The 24,596-nt window shown below is 34.7% G+C and overlaps 2 protein-coding genes and 2 pseudogenes across 2 annotated transcripts; all 4 read right to left on the bottom strand.

Moving 5' to 3' along the window:
- Window positions 1-3,143: 3,143 nt before the first annotated feature.
- LOC143609128 (kunitz trypsin inhibitor 5-like) lies at window positions 3,144-3,864 on the bottom strand. The gene has a single exon (XM_077083974.1). The coding sequence runs from the start codon at window positions 3,783-3,785 to the stop codon at window positions 3,195-3,197; it is 591 nt and encodes a 196-aa protein (XP_076940089.1). The 5' UTR covers window positions 3,786-3,864; the 3' UTR covers window positions 3,144-3,194.
- Window positions 3,865-6,496: 2,632 nt separating this feature from the next.
- On the bottom strand, window positions 6,497-7,162 carry LOC143609132 (miraculin pseudogene; annotated as a pseudogene).
- Window positions 7,163-19,490: 12,328 nt separating this feature from the next.
- On the bottom strand, window positions 19,491-20,211 carry LOC143609129 (kunitz trypsin inhibitor 5-like). Its single transcript, XM_077083975.1, has one exon. It carries the CDS (start codon window positions 20,130-20,132, stop codon window positions 19,542-19,544), a length of 591 nt encoding a protein of 196 aa, XP_076940090.1. The 5' UTR covers window positions 20,133-20,211; the 3' UTR covers window positions 19,491-19,541.
- Window positions 20,212-22,847: 2,636 nt separating this feature from the next.
- LOC143609131 (miraculin pseudogene) lies at window positions 22,848-23,513 on the bottom strand (annotated as a pseudogene).
- Between the last annotated feature and the right edge of the window lie 1,083 nt (window positions 23,514-24,596).

Here is a 24,596-nt window from a genome sequence, read left to right as displayed (position 1 = left end):
TATGCCTGTCGAGTTTGGTTCTATGTATTTGTTTGTTTGTTTAATGAGTATTAGAATCATAATAGATTAGGTTTGTTCAAGTTTATTAGGTTTGTTGAAGTTTAAATATTGAGCTATTTTTCAATGTTTGGGTGTTGAGTTTACATATGAGCTGATTAACAAAGAAAAGAGTCGGGGTTGAGTTTATCACAAACTAAGTTGTTTTGTGTTCGTCAATCAAGATGTGTTTATTTGTGTGCTCTAGGTCAAACATTGGTATTAGAGCCAAAGTTCTTCAGGTGAGACGATAAAAACCAAGGAGTGATCAAGTTCGATAGCTGACCAACATCATTTATCGAAACGCATTTTGAAAAAAAGACCCATCAATTGAATCACAATAAGCAACGATCAATTATAAAATCAAAGTGCAACAACGACCAAGAAGAGACCAATATAAATTAAGAACTCGTCAAGAATCAAACTGAAATCAATTAATAAACATGTGGGAATCGAGAGATCAATTGAAGAACAATAAGCCAGTTTTGAATCGGATATGGATATGTGATATACTAATCAACAACCTAGAACATGAGTGAAAAAAAAGCATCAATCTATATCAAGTAGAATACGAAGATCTTGCATGTGTGAATGCTATGTAAGCCAATCAAACATGTGTGGGAAGTATTAGTCATCTTAATTACATCACTATATGCGATATGGTCTAAATTATATATGATATATTTATTTATCTCATACTCTTTTAATAGTTTCTAAGTTCGTTTTTATTGAATAGTTATCTTAGTTAGTTCATATTTCATTTTAATGATTTCAAGAGACTACAAGCTAAAACGGTTTGTCTAAATTAAACTTGAGACCACCAAGTGGATAGTAATAATAATAATGAACGTTGATAAAGCTTACCCTTGAATTGTAAATTGTCATATATAAATTAAATGAGATTGAGAAATTAGGTAGCGTTTGGTATGAAGCAATAACAGGGGGAATGAAATGATTCATTGCGTGAGAATGAAAAAAGTGATGTTTGGTTGCTCAACGGAATGGAATCTTCCATTACACATGGAATCTCATTCCATCAGGGAATACTGTCGGTATAATCTATAGTGATGCTTGATTATGGATGTATAGGGAATTAGTTGGCCAAACCGTGTTTATTACTTTTGTGTAAGGGATTTAAAAGATTAATGTATAGTAATATGCCATTTAGGAGAGACATAAATAGATGAATTATAAATTGTATCATGGTGTGTGTATACAGTTTTAGTTTGATTGTTTTCAGGTCTCTTTGGGTTATTGGGTGTTTTGCAATGTACAAGTCTATTAACGTACAATTCTTAGTTTATTTCCTTAATTGTTTTTATCCACCATAACTAACTATTTGCTTTTGGTATATATATTCAGGTTCTTGCACAACACAGTACAGTTGCAATTTGCAACTGAAAAGAAGTGCAAACCTGCATTTTTATATTCCGGCCCAGCAGCGTTTATTTATTTATTTATTTATTTTTATTCTAAACCTGCATTTTGGTGTATCTGTTGAAGCATATGACATATTACTTAAGTTAGTTGTCTTGTCTACACATTTTCTTGAAATCTAACATTTATGTGTCATCTATTAGAAAATAAGATCTTCTTGATGAGGATAGTGTGAGTAGATGTTATGCTGGGCACTCAGTAAAGACTTCCTTTCCAAGCCTTGTTAAATACATGACAAGGTACTTTTATATTTCTCTTAATATCATCACCTCTCTAAACAAACTGTTTTTAATTATAGTTCACTGCAAAACAAGTTTTTGCTGCTTAGACCTGTTTGTTCATTACTAATACGATTCATAGTCAAGGTGGAAACAGACACATGGCATGGTGTTTACAACCAAATAGAATTTCAAGTCCAACAAATCATGTATTTAACTACCTATTTTTCATTATTGTATCATTTGAAATCTTTTGACTGATATATAAATTTACTTTTTATCTGCAATTGCTTGTAAGAGAGGAAGCTTTTGCTCAGTTTAAATGTGAACTTGCAGTCACTGAACTTGAGATCTAGGTTTGCTTTACCATTGTCACTTTAATTTGTGTTTTCTTTTCATGTTCAAATTTATTTTGTAAACGTTTTCTTTCTGCAGTTACCATGGATGTAATAAAAATAGCTGATTTTGGATTTGCATGAGAAATCATTTCACAACCACCTTACACCGAGTATGCTTCAACACGCTGGTGAGTTATCAATCATCCTTATCTACAAATCTTACATGAAAACAACTTGTTGTCAGAATTATCTTCGTGCTAGTTACTTAGTGAAATATATTTTGTTACCAGAATTAACTTCCTGCTAGTTACTTAGTGAAAACCACTTGCTACCAAAATTTTTTCCCAGGTTGGAAAAGGGAAGACGGACTCACGAATGCTAATATTGATGGAATTTGTGAAGAATGATCGACTTTTGTGACAAACTTCATTCTCCGGTGAAATTTTGTAATTTGTATTGACATCAATGTTATTGTTACTTTTGAAATGTTTATAATTTGTATTTTATGAAATATTGAATGAAATGGATGGAAATGTTCAATGTATGTATTTTATTTTATATTTTGAGATGTTAATTGTCATTTAATGTGAAAATTAGTAATTCTATAAAAAATATATTTTTTAAAACACTTAAAAAATGACATGCAAATGCGTGTCAAAAACGCATGTAAAAAGCTCGCGTCATAAATGTGTGTCATGAATGCGTATCAAAAACAAATGACACGCAAATGCATGTCTTCCTTTATGACATGGCCCTCCTTGACACGATTTTGCGTGTCCTCTACCCATTAATGACGCGCATTGCACGTCATTAAAGCCTTAAAGGTATATTTTCTAGTAGTGTGTGTATTCGTAAAAAAAAATCGTTTAAAAGCTCAATATAGCATGATATATACTTTTTTTGTTGTGAAGAAAAATAAATAAAATCATATCTTTTCATAACTGTATAAATATAAAACTAATTAAATATAAGGTGCGTTTTTATTATTTTGTTTGATTTAAGTTTATTTAAGACCTTAATAATATGATCGGTTTAAATTAGTACAATGATATCTAAAATCATATAATTATTAATAAGGTTACAAAACTATAGTCATAGTCCTTTATTCTTACATATTATTTAAACACAAGTATGTATATAAAAATAACAAACAAGTTATTATAATTTATGCCTTCCTAAACTTAACCTTAAAAGGCACATCACTTATAGCTAGACGTCTGCTTCCATTTTCAGCAATCACAACACCAATATCTCCACAAACAGGCTTGCAAAAGTCACACACTGTGGGACAAAACACAAGCTTATAATCACTCTCATACTTCTCTATCTTAAACCAGTTGCTTAATGTTTTCGGGCCAGGGTTTCCTGCGGTTCCATGACCGCTTATAATCCATTGTCCCTCGTACCTCTCGAGTACCCAAACGTTCGACTGGACACAAATTGAGGAAGCCGAGAATATAATGTTAAGATCGGTGGATTCTCGAATAACGCCTTTTTTAGGGTCGACAGGTGTGAATGTTAATGGGAGGCCGTTTTCGAGCTCAAAGTTTTCTTGGACTACATCTAGTGGGCACGACTCGTTTCTTGTGGCGGCTAGTGTTACGCCACCGCCACGTCCTCTGAAGACGGGCAGGATGTAGTATTTTGTGCCCGTACGGAGCAAGTTCCCATCGATGTCACGAACGGCATCGGGAGAGGGTTGGGCTAAAGAAAGTGAGATTGTGGAGAAAAGAAGAAACAAAATAAATGTTTTCATGATGTTGTTTTGTTGAATTCTTATGTGTTTAAGGATGTATTTATAGGGGATATATCTGGATAAGAGTATAAGACTATGGGAAGAGTTGCAGGCTGCACGTAATTGTGTGATTGTATCTGTATGTATGATTAAGTCAGCTGGATGCCTCGCAATGATATCCGATCTGGTTGTCATCTTTGAATACGAAGTTAGGCATGTGATCTACTTAAGTTAATATATTATTTAATGAATATGAAGCAATTTGTACACGCTACATCTTCAAGTTTTCCCTTTATAGTATGCATATTTGGTCAAAAACCGACGGTCTGGCAAACTAGCTAGTAGTTTTTAAATCTTGATTCTTTGTTTTTTCAAACGACCAACTAAATAACGCCGCGTACGCGGCCCCCATTAGCTGAAGGTAGCCCGAGCCAGCCACGAGTCCGGACGGAGCCCCTAGCGGTCCACCAATTGAGAGATTCCCCGGATAAAACCCGACCCCCACGCCCGCCAAACGGCACGACAACGAGGAGCCGGTAAAACCGGGTGAGATCAGGACTCGAACCCTGGCAAGCCAAGATTATCCCTCATATCTCCCATATAAATCGGTGATAGTGAGGTTTGAACCACATACCTCTCACTAGTAAAGTGAGTGCTCTATCATTGAACGACATCCAATTTATATTAAATCTTAATATAAGAAGCAAACTTATTTTTTAGATAAATCTTGATTCTAACTTATTTTTTTAAATAAATAATGTTAAATATGTATAAACGAAACATTTAAAAATTCTCTGTTTGCTTCATATATTCTCTCAAACCATCAGATTGTTTTATTTGTAAATGGAGGCTTTTCATGCATTTGACCGGAATTCACGAGTATGGGTCTCACCAAATCCAGATAGATTCTAACTTATTTTTTTAGATAAATAATGTTAAATATGTATAAACGAAATATTTAAAAGTTCTCTGTTTGCTTCTTATATTCTCTCAAACCATCAGATTGTTAATATTTAAATAGAGGCTTCTCATGCATTTGACCGGAATTCACGAGTATGTGTCTCACCAAATCCAAATAGCCCTTAAACGGGTTATAACATCTCATTAAATTAAAATTTAATATCACCAAATATCCTATATGAAAATCCTATAAGATAGGATATACTAAAAATGGATTTTTAGAAACAATTTTATAGTAAAAAAAATAAGCGGGTCATCATCTGGTCATGAGTCTCATCAAACCCAGATATATAGCTTTTAAACTGTGTTATAACATCTTATTTATTTGTGAAACTCTTTTATTATCAAACCTTAAGTATATTATTAACTTCTTTACAATAAATAAAATTAAAATCCAAAAAGATATATAAATATTAGAAATAGATAATGTAAAACGATCCCGTAATACGTGAGATAAAAACTAGTAAAAATATATAATAAAAGAGCAAGATCGAAGTTCCCAATCAATCTTGATATCATCCTAATTCGGAAGTCAACAAAACATTAATTCTTTTTGAATCTAGAAATCAATAAACTTTAGTTATTTGCTTCTTAAGCAACACGATTTGTGCGCATTTGATGTAAAGATTGTTTTGATACAATTGAAGATAAATTCCCATTTCCGGCAACAATCAACAATATTCTAATTGTTGGTGTCATTAATAAGATTTTAGCGAAATCAGATTTAGTTAAAACCAAATGAGAAATTGGGAGTATATTAACACTGAATCAAGTTAAAAGGGGAGTATACACACAGGATGAAACCTCAAGAGTTCTAAGTGGTGAAGCCCCTAAGCCATGCATACAATCTCAAAGGGTGTACAACCCTGATGGGGTCGGGGGGAAGCCTCGACAGCCCCAAGAGGTTGAACCCTTGCTGGAAGTCGCGCTGATCAAGTTTGCTATGGATGTGTACTATTTTGTTTTTTGAACGACAAATTTCGTACTTTTCTGGACTTGAATTCAAGATCTTTAGATGTTTAATAGGTTTTGCCGCTATCACTGGGTTACCAACCCCATGACTGCTTTGGAATGCATGATTGGTTAATATTTTGCATTAAACTGAGATGAGTGGCACATAATCATAAGAAATACATGTGTGCATCAGTGACTATTAATATAAGTGGCAACCTATGCCACAACTTTTTTGCTTTGAAGTTGAATGGAAAACCCAACTTAAATTTTACTATGTCATACCAAAGCAAAACAAAGGCATAACTTCAAAGTGATTAAATAATTTACAATATTAATTGTCTGCTAGCTAGAGCCCTATAAGTACTTTACAAAAAGAAAAAAATGGCAAATACAAACTTCTTGCAAAATAAACATGTAGAGTAAAAACAAATTAAACAAACATTTAAAATTAAGTAACCAGCTATAGGTTTTCTTTAACCAACGCCTTTTCTGATTCTTACTTGCGAGAGGATTTCAACAATGGTTATTTAACACTTCGGGTCTGACTTAAAAAAAGCCCCATAAGCGGAAAACTTCAACATCCTAGGCTTTTATCACTAGACAAATTAGATTAATTTGAACGGATTAAAGAGGGGAATAAGCGATCTAAACTCAAATGATAAAAGGTGTTTATATATAAACATATACATTATACACATGCAAATATAATTACAAACCACTTCATTTTCTTATTGAATTACGATTACAACTTAAAAGACTATATAGTCTATAGTCATTTATTCTTGCATATACAATTTAAACACATGCTATTATAAATAACCAAATCCATTCATTCGTAGCCGTACAAAGTTCGATCACGATCATGCCTTCCTGAACTGAACCTTGAAAGGCACATCACTTATAGCCAGACGTCGTGTTCCATTTTCGGTAATTTTAACCCCGATATCTCCACAAACCGGCCTGCAAAAGCTGCACACTTGCGGGCAGAAAACAAGCTTGTAATCATCTTCGTACTTTTGTATCTGGAACCAGTTGCTTAACGTTTCCCGACCAGGGTTTCCAGCCACGCCACGAGCCGATACGATCAATTGTCCATCGTACTCCTCGAGATTCCAAACATTTGACTGAAAACATATTGAAGAAGCCGAAAATATGATGTTAAGATCTGTGGCTTCCCGAATGACTCCTTTTTTCGGGTCCACTGGAGTGAATGTTAATGGCAAGCCACTGTCCACTTCTAGGTCTGCTTGGACTACGTCTAGTGGGCATGACTCGTTGCGGGTGGGGGCTAGCGTTAAGCCGCCGCCCATTCCTCGGAAGACAGGCAAGATGTAGTATTCGGTTCCAGAACGGAGGATGTTTCCATCTATGTCACGAACTGGATCGGGTGATTCTTGGCCTAACGAGAGTGAGATTGTGGAGAAAAGGAGAAGCAAGGCTAATGTTTTCATCTTGTGTTATTGTGTAAGTCTTGAAGTTGTTTGGGGTGTACTTTTAGTTGCATGGTATAACACGTATATATAGGATGTGATTTGGGGCTTTATTATTTTTAGGCGGCACGTAACTGTGTGCAAAAGTCGAACGATCATATCTCATTTGCAACTTGGAATTATGAAGTTCGGTAGGTGTGTACCAAACGATTAAATACATTTTGCTATTTTAAAAAAATAAAAGTGAGAACCGTAAGAATGTGACTGTTTAGATTGTCGAAGTAGTGACTTGAAACTTGTTCTACAAAACCAGAAAAGTTTTTACACCCATAAAAACAGAGGTGATTTATATTTTAATGAACAAAATTATCTAATTTAGTTAAGAGGATTTCATCAAAATAGTTATTTGACCAATTAAATTGATAAACTTTTTATACTTGCTAGTGCGTACATTGTTTAAATCTACATAATTATTATCTGCCATTAAGCTAGAAGCTTCACCCACAATGGGTGATACAACTTACCACAAACCTGATAAGACTACAAGACCTTTGTCATTGAATTGATTTATTAACCTTGACTTTTCAGAATTACCAAAATATTCATGTGATTTATATATTCTTTTTCGATAAATAGCATCTGATTACAATAAAGAGGCAGGAAAGCGTGTAACACTCAGAATTGGATGACTGAAATATGGTATTAAGAGAGAATAAACGATTTATTCAGACAAGACTCAGGATCGAGACAACCTCTCCTATACTTAGTCATCATCAGGACCACACTAGATTCTTTTATATATCTTGTATAAAAATTTATTAATTACTTTTAATTTTATCATAATTAAAGTTTTATTTTGGTATACTATATACTATGATAGAGCCCGTATGATATACGGGTGATTAAAAACAACAAAAAAGTTAAATTTAGTAATATACATGATAACATACTTTATAGATTCATATGATATTAATAATGATAAGTAAATTAACAATATATTATTTATAAGTCAATAATACTAACACAATAACTACTTAAGTGGAGTTGTAAAGCATCTTTAGTTTGAAACATGAGATCTTGGGTTTGAGACTTGTATCACATAATAATTTATTTTTCAACTTTTTACAAAGTGTTAATTTTCATATGAAGATGGTTGTATTTAAAGAGAAATCGGGTCATAGGTTATAACATAACTAAATGGGTTCATGTTCCTTATTGTGTTTAAAAGAAAAGATAATAAAATAGAAAACTGCGTAAATGACATCTATGCGTCATCCTATATGAAAACCCTAGATTAGATTTATTAAATTCTAAGTATAACTTAATTGTCATTTCCACTTTGGGGGTGGTAAGATGGTAAAGATGTAAAATAAAAGTTGAAGTCAAGGATAAGATCCTATAAAGTACAATATATTTAGCTGTTATAAAAAAGTATGACTTAATTTTGCTTTCTTGAAAATTTTAAAAAGTTAATATCACTTTTACAAAATTAAATATTGCCATTGATGGTTTACCCACGACATTTTTAAAAAGTTAATATCAAATTTTACAAAATTAAATATTGCCATTGATGGTTTACCCACGACAATTTTGTCCATAACACTAAGAAATCCGTCGGTAAGTCTGTAGTTTTTTGGTCGTTTGTGATTTTGTATACGGACTTTGAATGTGATAGCTGGAGGCGGCTGGATTCCGAAGTACGTATACGTACGTACGTGACATTAAAAATCCAGTTACAATCAATTACAAATTCAAACCCATCAATATTTCAACACGTAATTAGTTCATGTATAACTAATTACCAATAATTCATAAACATAATACATATAGCCAGATATCAGTTCAACTTTTCAACCACACATCTTTTATTGACATAATAAGATTTATGACTTTATGACAACCCATTTATTATTATCATTACATAACAAGACTTATTAGTTTCATAATTAACCCACAATTTTATGCCTTTATGAACTTGACCTTAAGAGGGTCATTACTCAAAAGCAAACTTCTACGCCCATTTTTAGCAATCGTAGTACCAATATTTCCACAAGCTGGCCTACAAGTGTTACAAACACTGGGGCAAAAAACTATCTTGTAATCATTATCAAACTTCTGGATCTTGAACCAATTGCTTATCGTTGCCCCGCCCGGTTACGAGTGGCTGTTGGTTAGTGTCGAGGACAGGAGATTGAGCGGAAGAGAGTGCTAAGGTGGAGATAACAAGGGAAGTGAAAAATGATATCTTCATGTTGTGGATATTTGCTTCTTGTTTTGGCTGTTTGTCATGTAATATATATGATTTGTGAAATGATTTTTTTGCATGTTCATTGCAACATAGCATAATATATTATTATAATGTCACGGAAAATAGAATCATGGATGATGTAATGTTTATCGTCGGTGGCATTTGTTGACTTTAGATATTTTATATATATATATATATATATATATATATATATATATATATATATATATACACACACCATTACAAGATAAATGGCAAAGACCGATACGTTAAGTCGTCTTCATTACTTCCAAACGTGGAGATTTATGGATTTTTTTTGTAATGGGTTATTTTCAAAACTTACTATTCACTATATTTTGAATAGTGAGTGAGTAATCCATAAATCAAGTTAAATATTGTTGAAAACGACCTATAAATTTATAAAACAAAATCAGATTTATATGAGTCCTCCATACTTTTAAGTACTATGTGGATATCCATTTATGATATGACAACCACTACTTAAGTAGTTTGGTACTTTGGTATAGTAGTAAAGGTTATACTATCAAATGATTTTAGTTTATTAGTTTCACTTGGACATCAGCATAAAATAAGGTGAGAAAAATTAGCAGTTAAAAAAAATCCTTTTATGATGCATTTTGTACGTACACAACTTTACTTTAATTTATTTGAAAAGGTCAAAGTGTTTGCTTTCCATCGGTATTGCAATCGACATATTGTTGGTTCGTTGTTGAATGATTATTAAAACTTAAAAGATGAGAATCTACGTACGTGTTCATATATAGGCCTTCCACCATCTAAGATTGTTTAATGTATTCAAGTTTTCACATGGACGCACGTACACCTCCCGCCTCTACATTGTGTTATCCCTTACGAACTCAATCCAATTTGATTTTAAGCCAATATTCATACCGAATTTGTTGACTGCCGCCTAAAGCTTACGAGTTACGACTTACGATTCGTCTCAACATCAGCAAATCTACATGACTACATACATTGTTATTTGTTTTGTCTCAGTTTCAACGTTATCTGCAATTACTATCCTTTTGGTTTTATTTTTATCAACAACGGAAATTTTATGGAAACTAAAAACCAGGAAGAAGCTAGAAAAGAGATACAAACCACGGCGCCTCTTATGCCAGACTGAAGGATTAACCTTAAGTCCTTGATAATTATTAGAGTTTGAGTTTGAATCGGTTATTTAAGTTTAATGAGTTATTTAAAGTTATTATAATTATCTTTTTATTAGGATAAGTTTATAAGAGTTGAGTAATAGTTGGTTTAGTTTTGAGCTTAGTATAAATAGATTGGTAGGGTTAATAATTTATGTGTTTATTCAGTTTGATTATATTAATAAAGAGTTTAACAGTTGTTCTTGATCAAAATCATTTTGTTCTTTTGATAATGATTTCCAACACAGACTGCATCTTAGAAAGTTAAATTGCACCATGTCTTTCAACCCAAGAGGTGCGTATTTGCCCTGTTCTTGATTCGAAGAAAGGTGTTGGACTTAATCGCCTCCAATACTTCATCCGGACGTCCGGCCTTTACTGTTGAAGTGTTTATCTTTTTATGCCTTTCAAATAAACTATAAGATCGCCAAATGTTTTATATATGCTGGAATATATTTTATCCTAATGTTGTATCTACACTTTTACGTTGAGCTTAAACCGACACGTATATGATTTATGCTTTAAAATGTTCCAAGTTGGGACATATTTGCTTCCTTAAATCATATCACCTTAGGACATTGCTAATTAATAACTAATTTCATCCCTATGGTATAAACAATAAAATTAGAGACGAAACGATTCGAGACTTATTTTCTTCCATCGATCATAGACTCATAAAGCGCTATTTGCGATGCATTTGTGACGGTTTCATCATCCCAAATAGCTAGCCTTGTGTTTTGTAGAGAAAAGCATTTAAAGAAAAGGGGTAAAAATGTGATTGATGTCTTATGTTCAAAAGCCTTCAAAAGCCATATTCTATTCATTTATGAATCTGAGACACAAACATGCAAGTAATTACGTATATGATTTTTTTTAGAACAACGCTATCTCTCCCGGAGAGCTGAGACACAATGTTCAAAAGCCTTCAAAAGCATACTCGTATTGCATTGGACTTTTTTTTTAACAAGCTATCTCTACCGGAGTGCTGGATTGCATTAGGCTTAATTTTTCAAACTATACAAAAGCAGAGTTTCGAAATATTTGATACTGAAAACTATTAGTCGGATATCTGAATCTGAACACCCCTATTTGTTTGGGCCTATTCGGTTGGTTTTACAATTTTATGTAACCCACGAGTTGTTATTGTTTGGCCCAACAAGATTTTTAACTATATGGTCATTTTGTATAGGCATGGATAGGGCCGTCCAAACCACTCGATGCTCGAACTCGCTCGCTGCTCGTTCGGAAAATGCTCGTTCGTTTTTTCGCTCAATTATAAACGAGCCGCTCTGCTCGGTTCGATTTGTAAACGAGCCAAGCAACGAGCAAAGGTCTGCTCGATTCGGTTCGGCTCGAATATTTTTAATTTCTATTATATATAATTATATATGAACAAATATATAAATATACAGACAGCAAACATAAATATACGTATAGGCATAAATTAAGAATTTATTATGCTTTGATGAACCTAATCTTGAGAGGCACATCATCAGTTATGGACAAAACCTTTCTTCCGTTTTCAGCAACCGTGACACCAATATGTCCAGTAGGAGTCCCGCAATTGGTACACACCTTAGGCCAGTACACAAGCTTGTAACCATCTTTACACTTCGCTATCTCGAACCAGTTCCTTGTGGTATCTTCACTAGGGTTTCTGATGTTCGGTCTATTTGTACATATTTTAGTTTGCTAACTTAGTCGTTTTAATCGTTTAGCTTAGGAACTTTGGTACTCCATACATGTTTATTGTGTTTCAGGTTACAGGTACTTAACGCGCTTAATTTGGGCCTGTACGAGCATGGAATGAAGACCCGGGATGTCCAGCACGCAAACCGAGACATTAATATGGACTTTCTGAGTGAAGTGACCCATCACGTAGCGCGATGGGTGTGGAAGACAGGGCATCGCGCTACGCGATGCCTTTCATTATGTTCTGCATTGACTTTAGTCCATCGCGTAGCGCGATGGTCCCCAAAATCGTGAAAGTTAGGGTTTTGTTTTATATTACATCTTGACGACCCTAGACGGGGGAATTCACCTTCCAGGCGATTTTCAGAGCAGCAAGGAAAGCTACCATCACTTCCAATCATCTCAAGGCCTCATATATGTTCCATAACATCATAAACGAAGCCCGAGAGATGCTGAGACGCGGCTAGATCCTTCGAGTCATACCCGGGATGTAAAGTATTGTATCTTTCAGTTTTCTCATGTATTAAGAACGAATTGATTGTAACTATCATTGATGTTAATCTATGAGTATTGATGTCTAGTATGATTGTACACAACGTCAGTTTAGGTTTATTTCGATCAGAACGAGTGTGCCAGTTGCTATGATAATTGCTTGTAGGATTGTTTTGACCTGTTAATTGCAAGAAAGCATACGTTTTCCCTTAGTTGAGTCACACTGGCAGGGACCGTTTGATAACCAGTGCCATGTGTTAGCGAGCGTGGATGCCTAAGGTTTAACCGGTTAGTCAGTCTGTAGTTGACACAGGATAGTTTATTTGTTAAGTTGCATGAGTTTGCTGTTAGGTTACGTACTTGGATTCCCGGGTGTGATTTGCTTTGTCTGATTAATTGAATACTTGATTACTTGTTCATTTACTATAAAACCAAACTGTTTGCTAGTGTGATCAGCACTTTACTTGAACTACTTCATAATGTTAGGAATCAGTTTCACTGCACACTGACCACATACTCCTGGTGGTTCGACACTCTACTTACCCTAGCTTGCTTAGGTGATTAGGAACACTGAATTAATAGTTTTTGACTAGATAGTGACAGTCTAGCATCAAAATGGCGCCGTTGCCGGGGAGTTAGTGCGCTTAGTGTTTTTGTGTAATTGATTTCTTCGTTTAATTTAGTTTTTATTTTTATTTTTATTTTTAGTTTAGTTTACTTTATTTTCCCATTTTACGCGGGATGTGTTCGTTGTGCAGGTAACAGGTTTATGCACACCCGCCATTCAGGAAGAAATTCTCCGCTGATTTACGAGCCAGAAATTTTACGGTTAGCTCGGCAGAACCGAGCTCAGATCAGACAGCCAGACATGGAAGGTCAGAACCAGAACCAAAATCAAAACCAAAACCCACCACCCGAGATAAATGTTTTCCAACCCGAACTTAACCCACCGAATAACCAAAATCCACCCAATAATGACCAGTTACCACCAATAAACACAAATCAACAACCCCAAAATTCAGCCCGACAATCCAGAAACTGAAACCGAAACCTTGACAGACCCGGGCCATCAGTCCCGAACAACACCCCTCGTCACCAACAGCCGATTATACGAGATTTTGACCATGTCAGTATTCACACTGAAGACGAAGAAGAGGGGGATGAGGAAGAACGAGGACCAACGAATGACAGGTTTGAGCCGAGAAATGCAGATGAGGGTATACAGGTTGAAGAGGTTGAAGAGGTTGATGAGGTTGAGGAACCGGTTAGGGTGAGAGATAACAGGTGGAGGAACAGAAATCCGGATCGAGGTGGTATAGGAAGATACCGGGAGGAACGAAGACAGTCGATTCAGGTTAACCGGGAAGGTTTTGAGGAACCGAGAGCTAGACGAAGGAATTATGGGCTCCCGGTTCAGGGTGTTAACAGTCGGTTCAGACCGGCTATTTCAGATGGTTCCTCACCAATTGTCCCACAGATTCACATACAGGGAAAGCCGACATTTAAATCTCGTCCGTCCTACATCAACATAGTTCCCCATTTTCACGGATTGGGATCTGAAGACCCGTATTCACATCTGTCAGATTTTTCAGCTATTTGCGGGTCTATCGGTGATGGTACGTATGATCAGGATGAGGTTCGGTTGCGGTTGTTCTAGTTTTCACTAAAAGACAAAGCCAAACGCTGGTTCAACTCGCTTCCGATGCACAGTATAGAGAACTGGGGTGAGATGCAGCAAGTGTTCCTTAACGAGTATTATTCACAGTCGAAGACCATCGAGGCCCGAATGGAGATTAGACACTTTTGACAATTACCAGGTGAGCTGTTTCATGAGGCTTTTACTCGTTACAAGGAAATGATAAGGAAATGCCCGCACCATCAGATCGAGTTATAGGAATTGGTTAAGTCTTTTGTAGACGGGTTGACATATGAAGACAGAAAACATTTAAAAGCTTCGTGTAATAGTCAGTTGTTGAATCAACCCGAGGAAGATGATTGAGAAATTTTGGAATTTATGTGTGAAGATTCCAAGGCAGAAGCAGCTGCAGACCGAAGGCGAAAACACGGGGTCACCCCGTCGGTTAAATCAGCCTCGAGCGAGTCAGACAGAATTGCTGAGTTAGAACGTGAACTTGCGGGTTATCGACAAGAGAAAAAGAAAGAGGTTGGTAAAGTCGGGGTGAAATTCTCGGTTTGTGCAGATTGTGGCGAGTTGGGGCATAAGACAGAAAATTTCCCTGGGTTTGATGATGATGACGAGTACCCCGACGAGGAGGAAGTCAGTTACGTGCGGGGATTCTAAGGGTCAAGGGTTCAATTCAAATACATATCACCTGGGCCTAAGGAATCACCCGAATTTCAGATACGGGAACGCGTCGAGTCAGTCAAACCCGAACTTTCAGGGGTCCAGTCAGAATCGACAGCAGAACAGCTACCGCCAGGGCGGTTATCAGCAGGGTTCGAACAGTCAGAGTGATAGTCGGGGTTATAACAGAGATGGTTACCGGGGTAACAGTTCGTCGGGTAATCAGAATCAGGACCAGCAGAAGGGTAGTTCAGGAAATTCAGACGAGTCAATACATTCAAAACTCGATGTGTTATTGAAGCTTGTGTCAGATAATCAGAAGGAAACGCAGAGACAGTTCGAGTTAAGGGATAAGTCTTCAGAGGCAATGTCAAAGCAGATTGGTCGGCTCTCAGCAGACGTGGCGAGATTTCAGAAGAATGCGGGCCAGTTACCGAGTGATACTATAGTAAACCCGCAATATGCTAGTTCAAGCTCTAAGAAAGGTAATAGTGTGCACATCAACGCGGTAAGTTTGTACCTCATTTTGAAATTAACTGTGTTGAAGTTGAGTCACCACCGCAGTTTGTTGAGGCGGTGGTAAATGATGTTAGTGATGAGAATGAATGTGTTGGTCAAAATGAAATGGTTTTCCAAAATGAAGTGAAATTAAAAACAGATGAATCAACTTTTTGTGAAAATTGCACTTGTGAAAAATGTTTAAATGCCAAATTGACCAACAAGGGAGATAAGGAGGTGGAGGATGATACCACTTCAAGCGGGCTGAACTACATCAAGCGGACACGCCTTGTGTCTTATCCTTGCTAGCGTTAAGCCAACCCCGGCTTCATCGAGTATGTATATTTTGTTCCTGACTGGAGAAATTTTCCATTAGTATCAAGAATTGGATTGGCAGTGGCTTTTTTTGTAAAAAGCCAGATTATTGACAAAAGAAGTAATACTATTTTCATCTTGTGAAAATTATTCTAGAATAAAGATTTCACAGGAACATATATATATTATATGTCATGGAGAAAATTTTGTGATGTATTTAACATAAATGAGAGAGGAAGGGTGAGAGAGAAAGTGAATAGTATATCTAATTAATTACAAATTCAATTATGTATATTCATTTTAATAATATATTTTCATTGCAAAAATTAAATTTGCATTTTTTGTCTTTATATGTTTTTACAATCTCTCTTGACTTCACTTCAAGTTATGAGAAATATACTGAATTTGAGTTGTTTAGTTGATGCTATTTATAAAAAAAATGGTAAAAGTAGTGATTACATCGAAACAAAATGCAAGCGGCCAATAAGCCGTGTCGCTACTCGTTTAGTTGATTAATTATGCCTGTCGAGTTTGGTTCTATGTATTTGTTTGTTTGTTTAATGAGTATTAGAATCATAATAGATTAGGTTTGTTCAAGTTTATTAGGTTTGTTGAAGTTTAAATATTGAGCTATTTTTCAATGTTTGGGTGTTGAGTTTACATATGAGCTGATTAACAAAGAAAAGAGTCGGGGTTGAGTTTATCACAAACTAAGTTGTTTTGTGTTCGTCAATCAAGATGTGTTTATTTGTGTGCTCTAGGTCAAACATTGGTATTAGAGCCAAAGTTCTTCAGGTGAGACGATAAAAACCAAGGAGTGATCAAGTTCGATAGCTGACCAACATCATTTATCGAAACGCATTTTGAAAAAAAGACCCATCAATTGAATCACAATAAGCAACGATCAATTATAAAATCAAAGTGCAACAACGACCAAGAAGAGACCAATATAAATTAAGAACTCGTCAAGAATCAAACTGAAATCAATTAATAAACATGTGGGAATCGAGAGATCAATTGAAGAACAATAAGCCAGTTTTGAATCGGATATGGATATGTGATATACTAATCAACAACCTAGAACATGAGTGAAAAAAAAGCATCAATCTATATCAAGTAGAATACGAAGATCTTGCATGTGTGAATGCTATGTAAGCCAATCAAACATGTGTGGGAAGTATTAGTCATCTTAATTACATCACTATATGCGATATGGTCTAAATTATATATGATATATTTATTTATCTCATACTCTTTTAATAGTTTCTAAGTTCGTTTTTATTGAATAGTTATCTTAGTTAGTTCATATTTCATTTTAATGATTTCAAGAGACTACAAGCTAAAACGGTTTGTCTAAATTAAACTTGAGACCACCAAGTGGATAGTAATAATAATAATGAACGTTGATAAAGCTTACCCTTGAATTGTAAATTGTCATATATAAATTAAATGAGATTGAGAAATTAGGTAGCGTTTGGTATGAAGCAATAACAGGGGGAATGAAATGATTCATTGCGTGAGAATGAAAAAAGTGATGTTTGGTTGCTCAACGGAATGGAATCTTCCATTACACATGGAATCTCATTCCATCAGGGAATACTGTCGGTATAATCTATAGTGATGCTTGATTATGGATGTATAGGGAATTAGTTGGCCAAACCGTGTTTATTACTTTTGTGTAAGGGATTTAAAAGATTAATGTATAGTAATATGCCATTTAGGAGAGACATAAATAGATGAATTATAAATTGTATCATGGTGTGTGTATACAGTTTTAGTTTGATTGTTTTCAGGTCTCTTTGGGTTATTGGGTGTTTTGCAATGTACAAGTCTATTAACGTACAATTCTTAGTTTATTTCCTTAATTGTTTTTATCCACCATAACTAACTATTTGCTTTTGGTATATATATTCAGGTTCTTGCACAACACAGTACAGTTGCAATTTGCAACTGAAAAGAAGTGCAAACCTGCATTTTTATATTCCGGCCCAGCAGCGTTTATTTATTTATTTATTTATTTTTATTCTAAACCTGCATTTTGGTGTATCTGTTGAAGCATATGACATATTACTTAAGTTAGTTGTCTTGTCTACACATTTTCTTGAAATCTAACATTTATGTGTCATCTATTAGAAAATAAGATCTTCTTGATGAGGATAGTGTGAGTAGATGTTATGCTGGGCACTCAGTAAAGACTTCCTTTCCAAGCCTTGTTAAATACATGACAAGGTACTTTTATATTTCTCTTAATATCATCACCTCTCTAAACAAACTGTTTTTAATTATAGTTCACTGCAAAACAAGTTTTTGCTGCTTAGACCTGTTTGTTCATTACTAATACGATTCATAGTCAAGGTGGAAACAGACACATGGCATGGTGTTTACAACCAAATAGAATTTCAAGTCCAACAAATCATGTATTTAACTACCTATTTTTCATTATTGTATCATTTGAAATCTTTTGACTGATATATAAATTTACTTTTTATCTGCAATTGCTTGTAAGAGAGGAAGCTTTTGCTCAGTTTAAATGTGAACTTGCAGTCACTGAACTTGAGATCTAGGTTTGCTTTACCATTGTCACTTTAATTTGTGTTTTCTTTTCATGTTCAAATTTATTTTGTAAACGTTTTCTTTCTGCAGTTACCATGGATGTAATAAAAATAGCTGATTTTGGATTTGCATGAGAAATCATTTCACAACCACCTTACACCGAGTATGCTTCAACACGCTGGTGAGTTATCAATCATCCTTATCTACAAATCTTACATGAAAACAACTTGTTGTCAGAATTATCTTCGTGCTAGTTACTTAGTGAAATATATTTTGTTACCAGAATTAACTTCCTGCTAGTTACTTAGTGAAAACCACTTGCTACCAAAATTTTTTCCCAGGTTGGAAAAGGGAAGACGGACTCACGAATGCTAATATTGATGGAATTTGTGAAGAATGATCGACTTTTGTGACAAACTTCATTCTCCGGTGAAATTTTGTAATTTGTATTGACATCAATGTTATTGTTACTTTTGAAATGTTTATAATTTGTATTTTATGAAATATTGAATGAAATGGATGGAAATGTTCAATGTATGTATTTTATTTTATATTTTGAGATGTTAATTGTCATTTAATGTGAAAATTAGTAATTCTATAAAAAATATATTTTTTAAAACACTTAAAAAATGACATGCAAATGCGTGTCAAAAACGCATGTAAAAAGCTCGCGTCATAAATGTGTGTCATGAATGCGTATCAAAAACAAATGACACGCAAATGCATGTCTTCCTTTATGACATGGCCCTCCTTGACACGATTTTGCGTGTCCTCTACCCATTAATGACGCGCATTGCACGTCATTAAAGCCTTAAAGGTATATTTTCTAGTAGTGTGTGTATTCGTAAAAAAAAATCGTTTAAAAGCTCAATATAGCATGATATATACTTTTTTTGTTGTGAAGAAAAATAAATAAAATCATATCTTTTCATAACTGTATAAATATAAAACTAATTAAATATAAGGTGCGTTTTTATTATTTTGTTTGATTTAAGTTTATTTAAGACCTTAATAATATGATCGGTTTAAATTAGTACAATGATATCTAAAATCATATAATTATTAATAAGGTTACAAAACTATAGTCATAGTCCTTTATTCTTACATATTATTTAAACACAAGTATGTATATAAAAATAACAAACAAGTTATTATAATTTATGCCTTCCTAAACTTAACCTTAAAAGGCACATCACTTATAGCTAGACGTCTGCTTCCATTTTCAGCAATCACAACACCAATATCTCCACAAACAGGCTTGCAAAAGTCACACACTGTGGGACAAAACACAAGCTTATAATCACTCTCATACTTCTCTATCTTAAACCAGTTGCTTAATGTTTTCGGGCCAGGGTTTCCTGCGGTTCCATGACCGCTTATAATCCATTGTCCCTCGTACCTCTCGAGTACCCAAACGTTCGACTGGACACAAATTGAGGAAGCCGAGAATATAATGTTAAGATCGGTGGATTCTCGAATAACGCCTTTTTTAGGGTCGACAGGTGTGAATGTTAATGGGAGGCCGTTTTCGAGCTCAAAGTTTTCTTGGACTACATCTAGTGGGCACGACTCGTTTCTTGTGGCGGCTAGTGTTACGCCACCGCCACGTCCTCTGAAGACGGGCAGGATGTAGTATTTTGTGCCCGTACGGAGCAAGTTCCCATCGATGTCACGAACGGCATCGGGAGAGGGTTGGGCTAAAGAAAGTGAGATTGTGGAGAAAAGAAGAAACAAAATAAATGTTTTCATGATGTTGTTTTGTTGAATTCTTATGTGTTTAAGGATGTATTTATAGGGGATATATCTGGATAAGAGTATAAGACTATGGGAAGAGTTGCAGGCTGCACGTAATTGTGTGATTGTATCTGTATGTATGATTAAGTCAGCTGGATGCCTCGCAATGATATCCGATCTGGTTGTCATCTTTGAATACGAAGTTAGGCATGTGATCTACTTAAGTTAATATATTATTTAATGAATATGAAGCAATTTGTACACGCTACATCTTCAAGTTTTCCCTTTATAGTATGCATATTTGGTCAAAAACCGACGGTCTGGCAAACTAGCTAGTAGTTTTTAAATCTTGATTCTTTGTTTTTTCAAACGACCAACTAAATAACGCCGCGTACGCGGCCCCCATTAGCTGAAGGTAGCCCGAGCCAGCCACGAGTCCGGACGGAGCCCCTAACGAGTCCGGACACCAATTGAGAGATTCCCCGGATAAAACCCGACCCCCACGCCCGCCAAACGGCACGACAACGAGGAGCCGGTAAAACCGGGTGAGATCAGGACTCGAACCCTGGCAAGCCAAGATTATCCCTCATATCTCCCATATAAATCGGTGATAGTGAGGTTTGAACCACATACCTCTCACTAGTAAAGTGAGTGCTCTATCATTGAACGACATCCAATTTATATTAAATCTTAATATAAGAAGCAAACTTATTTTTTAGATAAATCTTGATTCTAACTTATTTTTTTAAATAAATAATGTTAAATATGTATAAACGAAACATTTAAAAATTCTCTGTTTGCTTCATATATTCTCTCAAACCATCAGATTGTTTTATTTGTAAATGGAGGCTTTTCATGCATTTGACCGGAATTCACGAGTATGGGTCTCACCAAATCCAGATAGATTCTAACTTATTTTTTTAGATAAATAATGTTAAATATGTATAAACGAAATATTTAAAAGTTCTCTGTTTGCTTCTTATATTCTCTCAAACCATCAGATTGTTAATATTTAAATAGAGGCTTCTCATGCATTTGACCGGAATTCACGAGTATGTGTCTCACCAATCCAAATAGCCCTTAAACGGGTTATAACATCTCATTAAATTAAAATTTAATATCACCAAATATCCTATATGAAAATCCTATAAGATAGAATATACTAAAAATGGATTTTTAGAAACAATTTTATAGTAAAAAAAATAAGCGGGTCATCATCTGGTCATGAGTCTCATCAAACCCAGATATATAGCTTTTAAACTGTGTTATAACATCTTATTTATTTGTGAAACTCTTTTATTATCAAACCTTAAGTATATTATTAACTTCTTTACAATAAATAAAATTAAAATCCAAAAAGATATATAAATATTAGAAATAGATAATGTAAAACGATCCCGTAATACGTGAGATAAAAACTAGTAAAAATATATAATAAAAGAGCAAGATCGAAGTTCCCAATCAATCTTGATATCATCCTAATTCGGAAGTCAACAAAACATTAATTCTTTTTGAATCTAGAAATCAATAAACTTTAGTTATTTGCTTCTTAAGCAACACGATTTGTGCGCATTTGATGTAAAGATTGTTTTGATACAATTGAAGATAAATTCCCATTTCCGGCAACAATCAACAATATTCTAATTGTTGGTGTCATTAATAAGATTTTAGCGAAATCAGATTTAGTTAAAACCAAATGAGAAATTGGGAGTATATTAACACTGAATCAAGTTAAAAGGGGAGTATACACACAGGATGAAACCTCAAGAGTTCTAAGTGGTGAAGCCCCTAAGCCATGCATACAATCTCAAAGGGTGTACAACCCTGATGGGGTCGGGGGGAAGCCTCGACAGCCCCAAGAGGTTGAACCCTTGCTGGAAGTCGCGCTGATCAAGTTTGCTATGGATGTGTACTATTTTGTTTTTTGAACGACAAATTTCGTACTTTTCTGGACTTGAATTCAAGATCTTTAGATGTTTAATAGGTTTTGCCGCTATCACTGGGTTACCAACCCCATGACTGCTTTGGAATGCATGATTGGTTAATATTTTGCATTAAACTGAGATGAGTGGCACATAATCATAAGAAATACATGTGTGCATCAGTGACTATTAATATAAGTGGCAACCTATGCCACAACTTTTTTGCTTTGAAGTTGAATGGAAAACCCAACGTAAATTTTACTATGTCATACCAAAGCAAAACAAAGGCATAACTTCAAAGTGATTAAATAATTTACAATATTAATTGTCTGCTAGCTAGAGCCCTATAAGTACTTTACAAAAAGAAAAAAATGGCAAATACAAACTTCTTGCAAAATAAACATGTAGAGTAAAAACAAATTAAACAAACATTTAAAATTAAGTAACCAGCTATAGGTTTTCTTTAACCAACGCCTTTTCTGATTCTTACTTGCGAGAGGATTTCAACAATGGTTATTTAACACTTCGGGTCTGACTTAAAAAAAGCCCCATAAGCGGAAAACTTCAACATCCTAGGCTTTTATCACTAGACAAATTAGATTAATTTGAACGGATTAAAGAGGGGAATAAGCGATCTAAACTCAAATGATAAAAGGTGTTTATATATAAACATATACATTATACACATGCAAATATAATTACAAACCACTTCATTTTCTTATTGAATTACGATTACAACTTAAAAGACTATATAGTCTATAGTCATTTATTCTTGCATATACAATTTAAACACATGCTATTATAAATAACCAAATCCATTCATTCGTAGCCGTACAAAGTTCGATCACGATCATGCCTTCCTGAACTGAACCTTGAAAGGCACATCACTTATAGCCAGACGTCGTGTTCCATTTTCGGTAATTTTAACCCCGATATCTCCACAAACCGGCCTGCAAAAGCTGCACACTTGCGGGCAGAAAACAAGCTTGTAATCATCTTCGTACTTTTGTATCTGGAACCAGTTGCTTAACGTTTCCCGACCAGGGTTTCCAGCCACGCCACGAGCCGATACGATCAATTGTCCATCGTACTCCTCGAGATTCCAAACATTTGACTGAAAACATATTGAAGAAGCCGAAAATATGATGTTAAGATCTGTGGCTTCCCGAATGACTCCTTTTTTCGGGTCCACTGGAGTGAATGTTAATGGCAAGCCACTGTCCACTTCTAGGTCTGCTTGGACTACGTCTAGTGGGCATGACTCGTTGCGGGTGGGGGCTAGCGTTAAGCCGCCGCCCATTCCTCGGAAGACAGGCAAGATGTAGTATTCGGTTCCAGAACGGAGGATGTTTCCATCTATGTCACGAACTGGATCGGGTGATTCTTGGCCTAACGAGAGTGAGATTGTGGAGAAAAGGAGAAGCAAGGCTAATGTTTTCATCTTGTGTTATTGTGTAAGTCTTGAAGTTGTTTGGGGTGTACTTTTAGTTGCATGGTATAACACGTATATATAGGATGTGATTTGGGGCTTTATTATTTTTAGGCGGCACGTAACTGTGTGCAAAAGTCGAACGATCATATCTCATTTGCAACTTGGAATTATGAAGTTCGGTAGGTGTGTACCAAACGATTAAATACATTTTGCTATTTTAAAAAAATAAAAGTGAGAACCGTAAGAATGTGACTGTTTAGATTGTCGAAGTAGTGACTTGAAACTTGTTCTACAAAACCAGAAAAGTTTTTACACCCATAAAAACAGAGGTGATTTATATTTTAATGAACAAAATTATCTAATTTAGTTAAGAGGATTTCATCAAAATAGTTATTTGACCAATTAAATTGATAAACTTTTTATACTTGCTAGTGCGTACATTGTTTAAATCTACATAATTATTATCTGCCATTAAGCTAGAAGCTTCACCCACAATGGGTGATACAACTTACCACAAACCTGATAAGACTACAAGACCTTTGTCATTGAATTGATTTATTAACCTTGACTTTTCAGAATTACCAAAATATTCATGTGATTTATATATTCTTTTTCGATAAATAGCATCTGATTACAATAAAGAGGCAGGAAAGCGTGTAACACTCAGAATTGGATGACTGAAATATGGTATTAAGAGAGAATAAACGATTTATTCAGACAAGACTCAGGATCGAGACAACCTCTCCTATACTTAGTCATCATCAGGACCACACTAGATTCTTTTATATATCTTGTATAAAAATTTATTAATTACTTTTAATTTTATCATAATTAAAGTTTTATTTTGGTATACTATATACTATGATAGAGCCCGTATGATATACGGGTGATTAAAAACAACAAAAAAGTTAAATTTAGTAATATACATGATAACATACTTTATAGATTCATATGATATTAATAATGATAAGTAAATTAACAATATATTATTTATAAGTCAATAATACTAACACAATAACTACTTAAGTGGAGTTGTAAAGCATCTTTAGTTTGAAACATGAGATCTTGGGCTTGAGACTTGTATCACATAATAATTTATTTTTCAACTTTTTACAAAGTGTTAAT

The sequence above is a fragment of the Bidens hawaiensis genome, unplaced genomic scaffold (genome assembly GCF_021521415.1).
Source record: "Bidens hawaiensis isolate Kalapana, Puna unplaced genomic scaffold, B.hawaiensis_p1.1 tig00419494_1, whole genome shotgun sequence".
Lineage (NCBI taxonomy): Eukaryota > Viridiplantae > Streptophyta > Magnoliopsida > Asterales > Asteraceae > Bidens > Bidens hawaiensis.
Note: the sequence above shows the minus strand (reverse complement) of the source record. Positions and strands in the feature narration are given on the sequence as shown.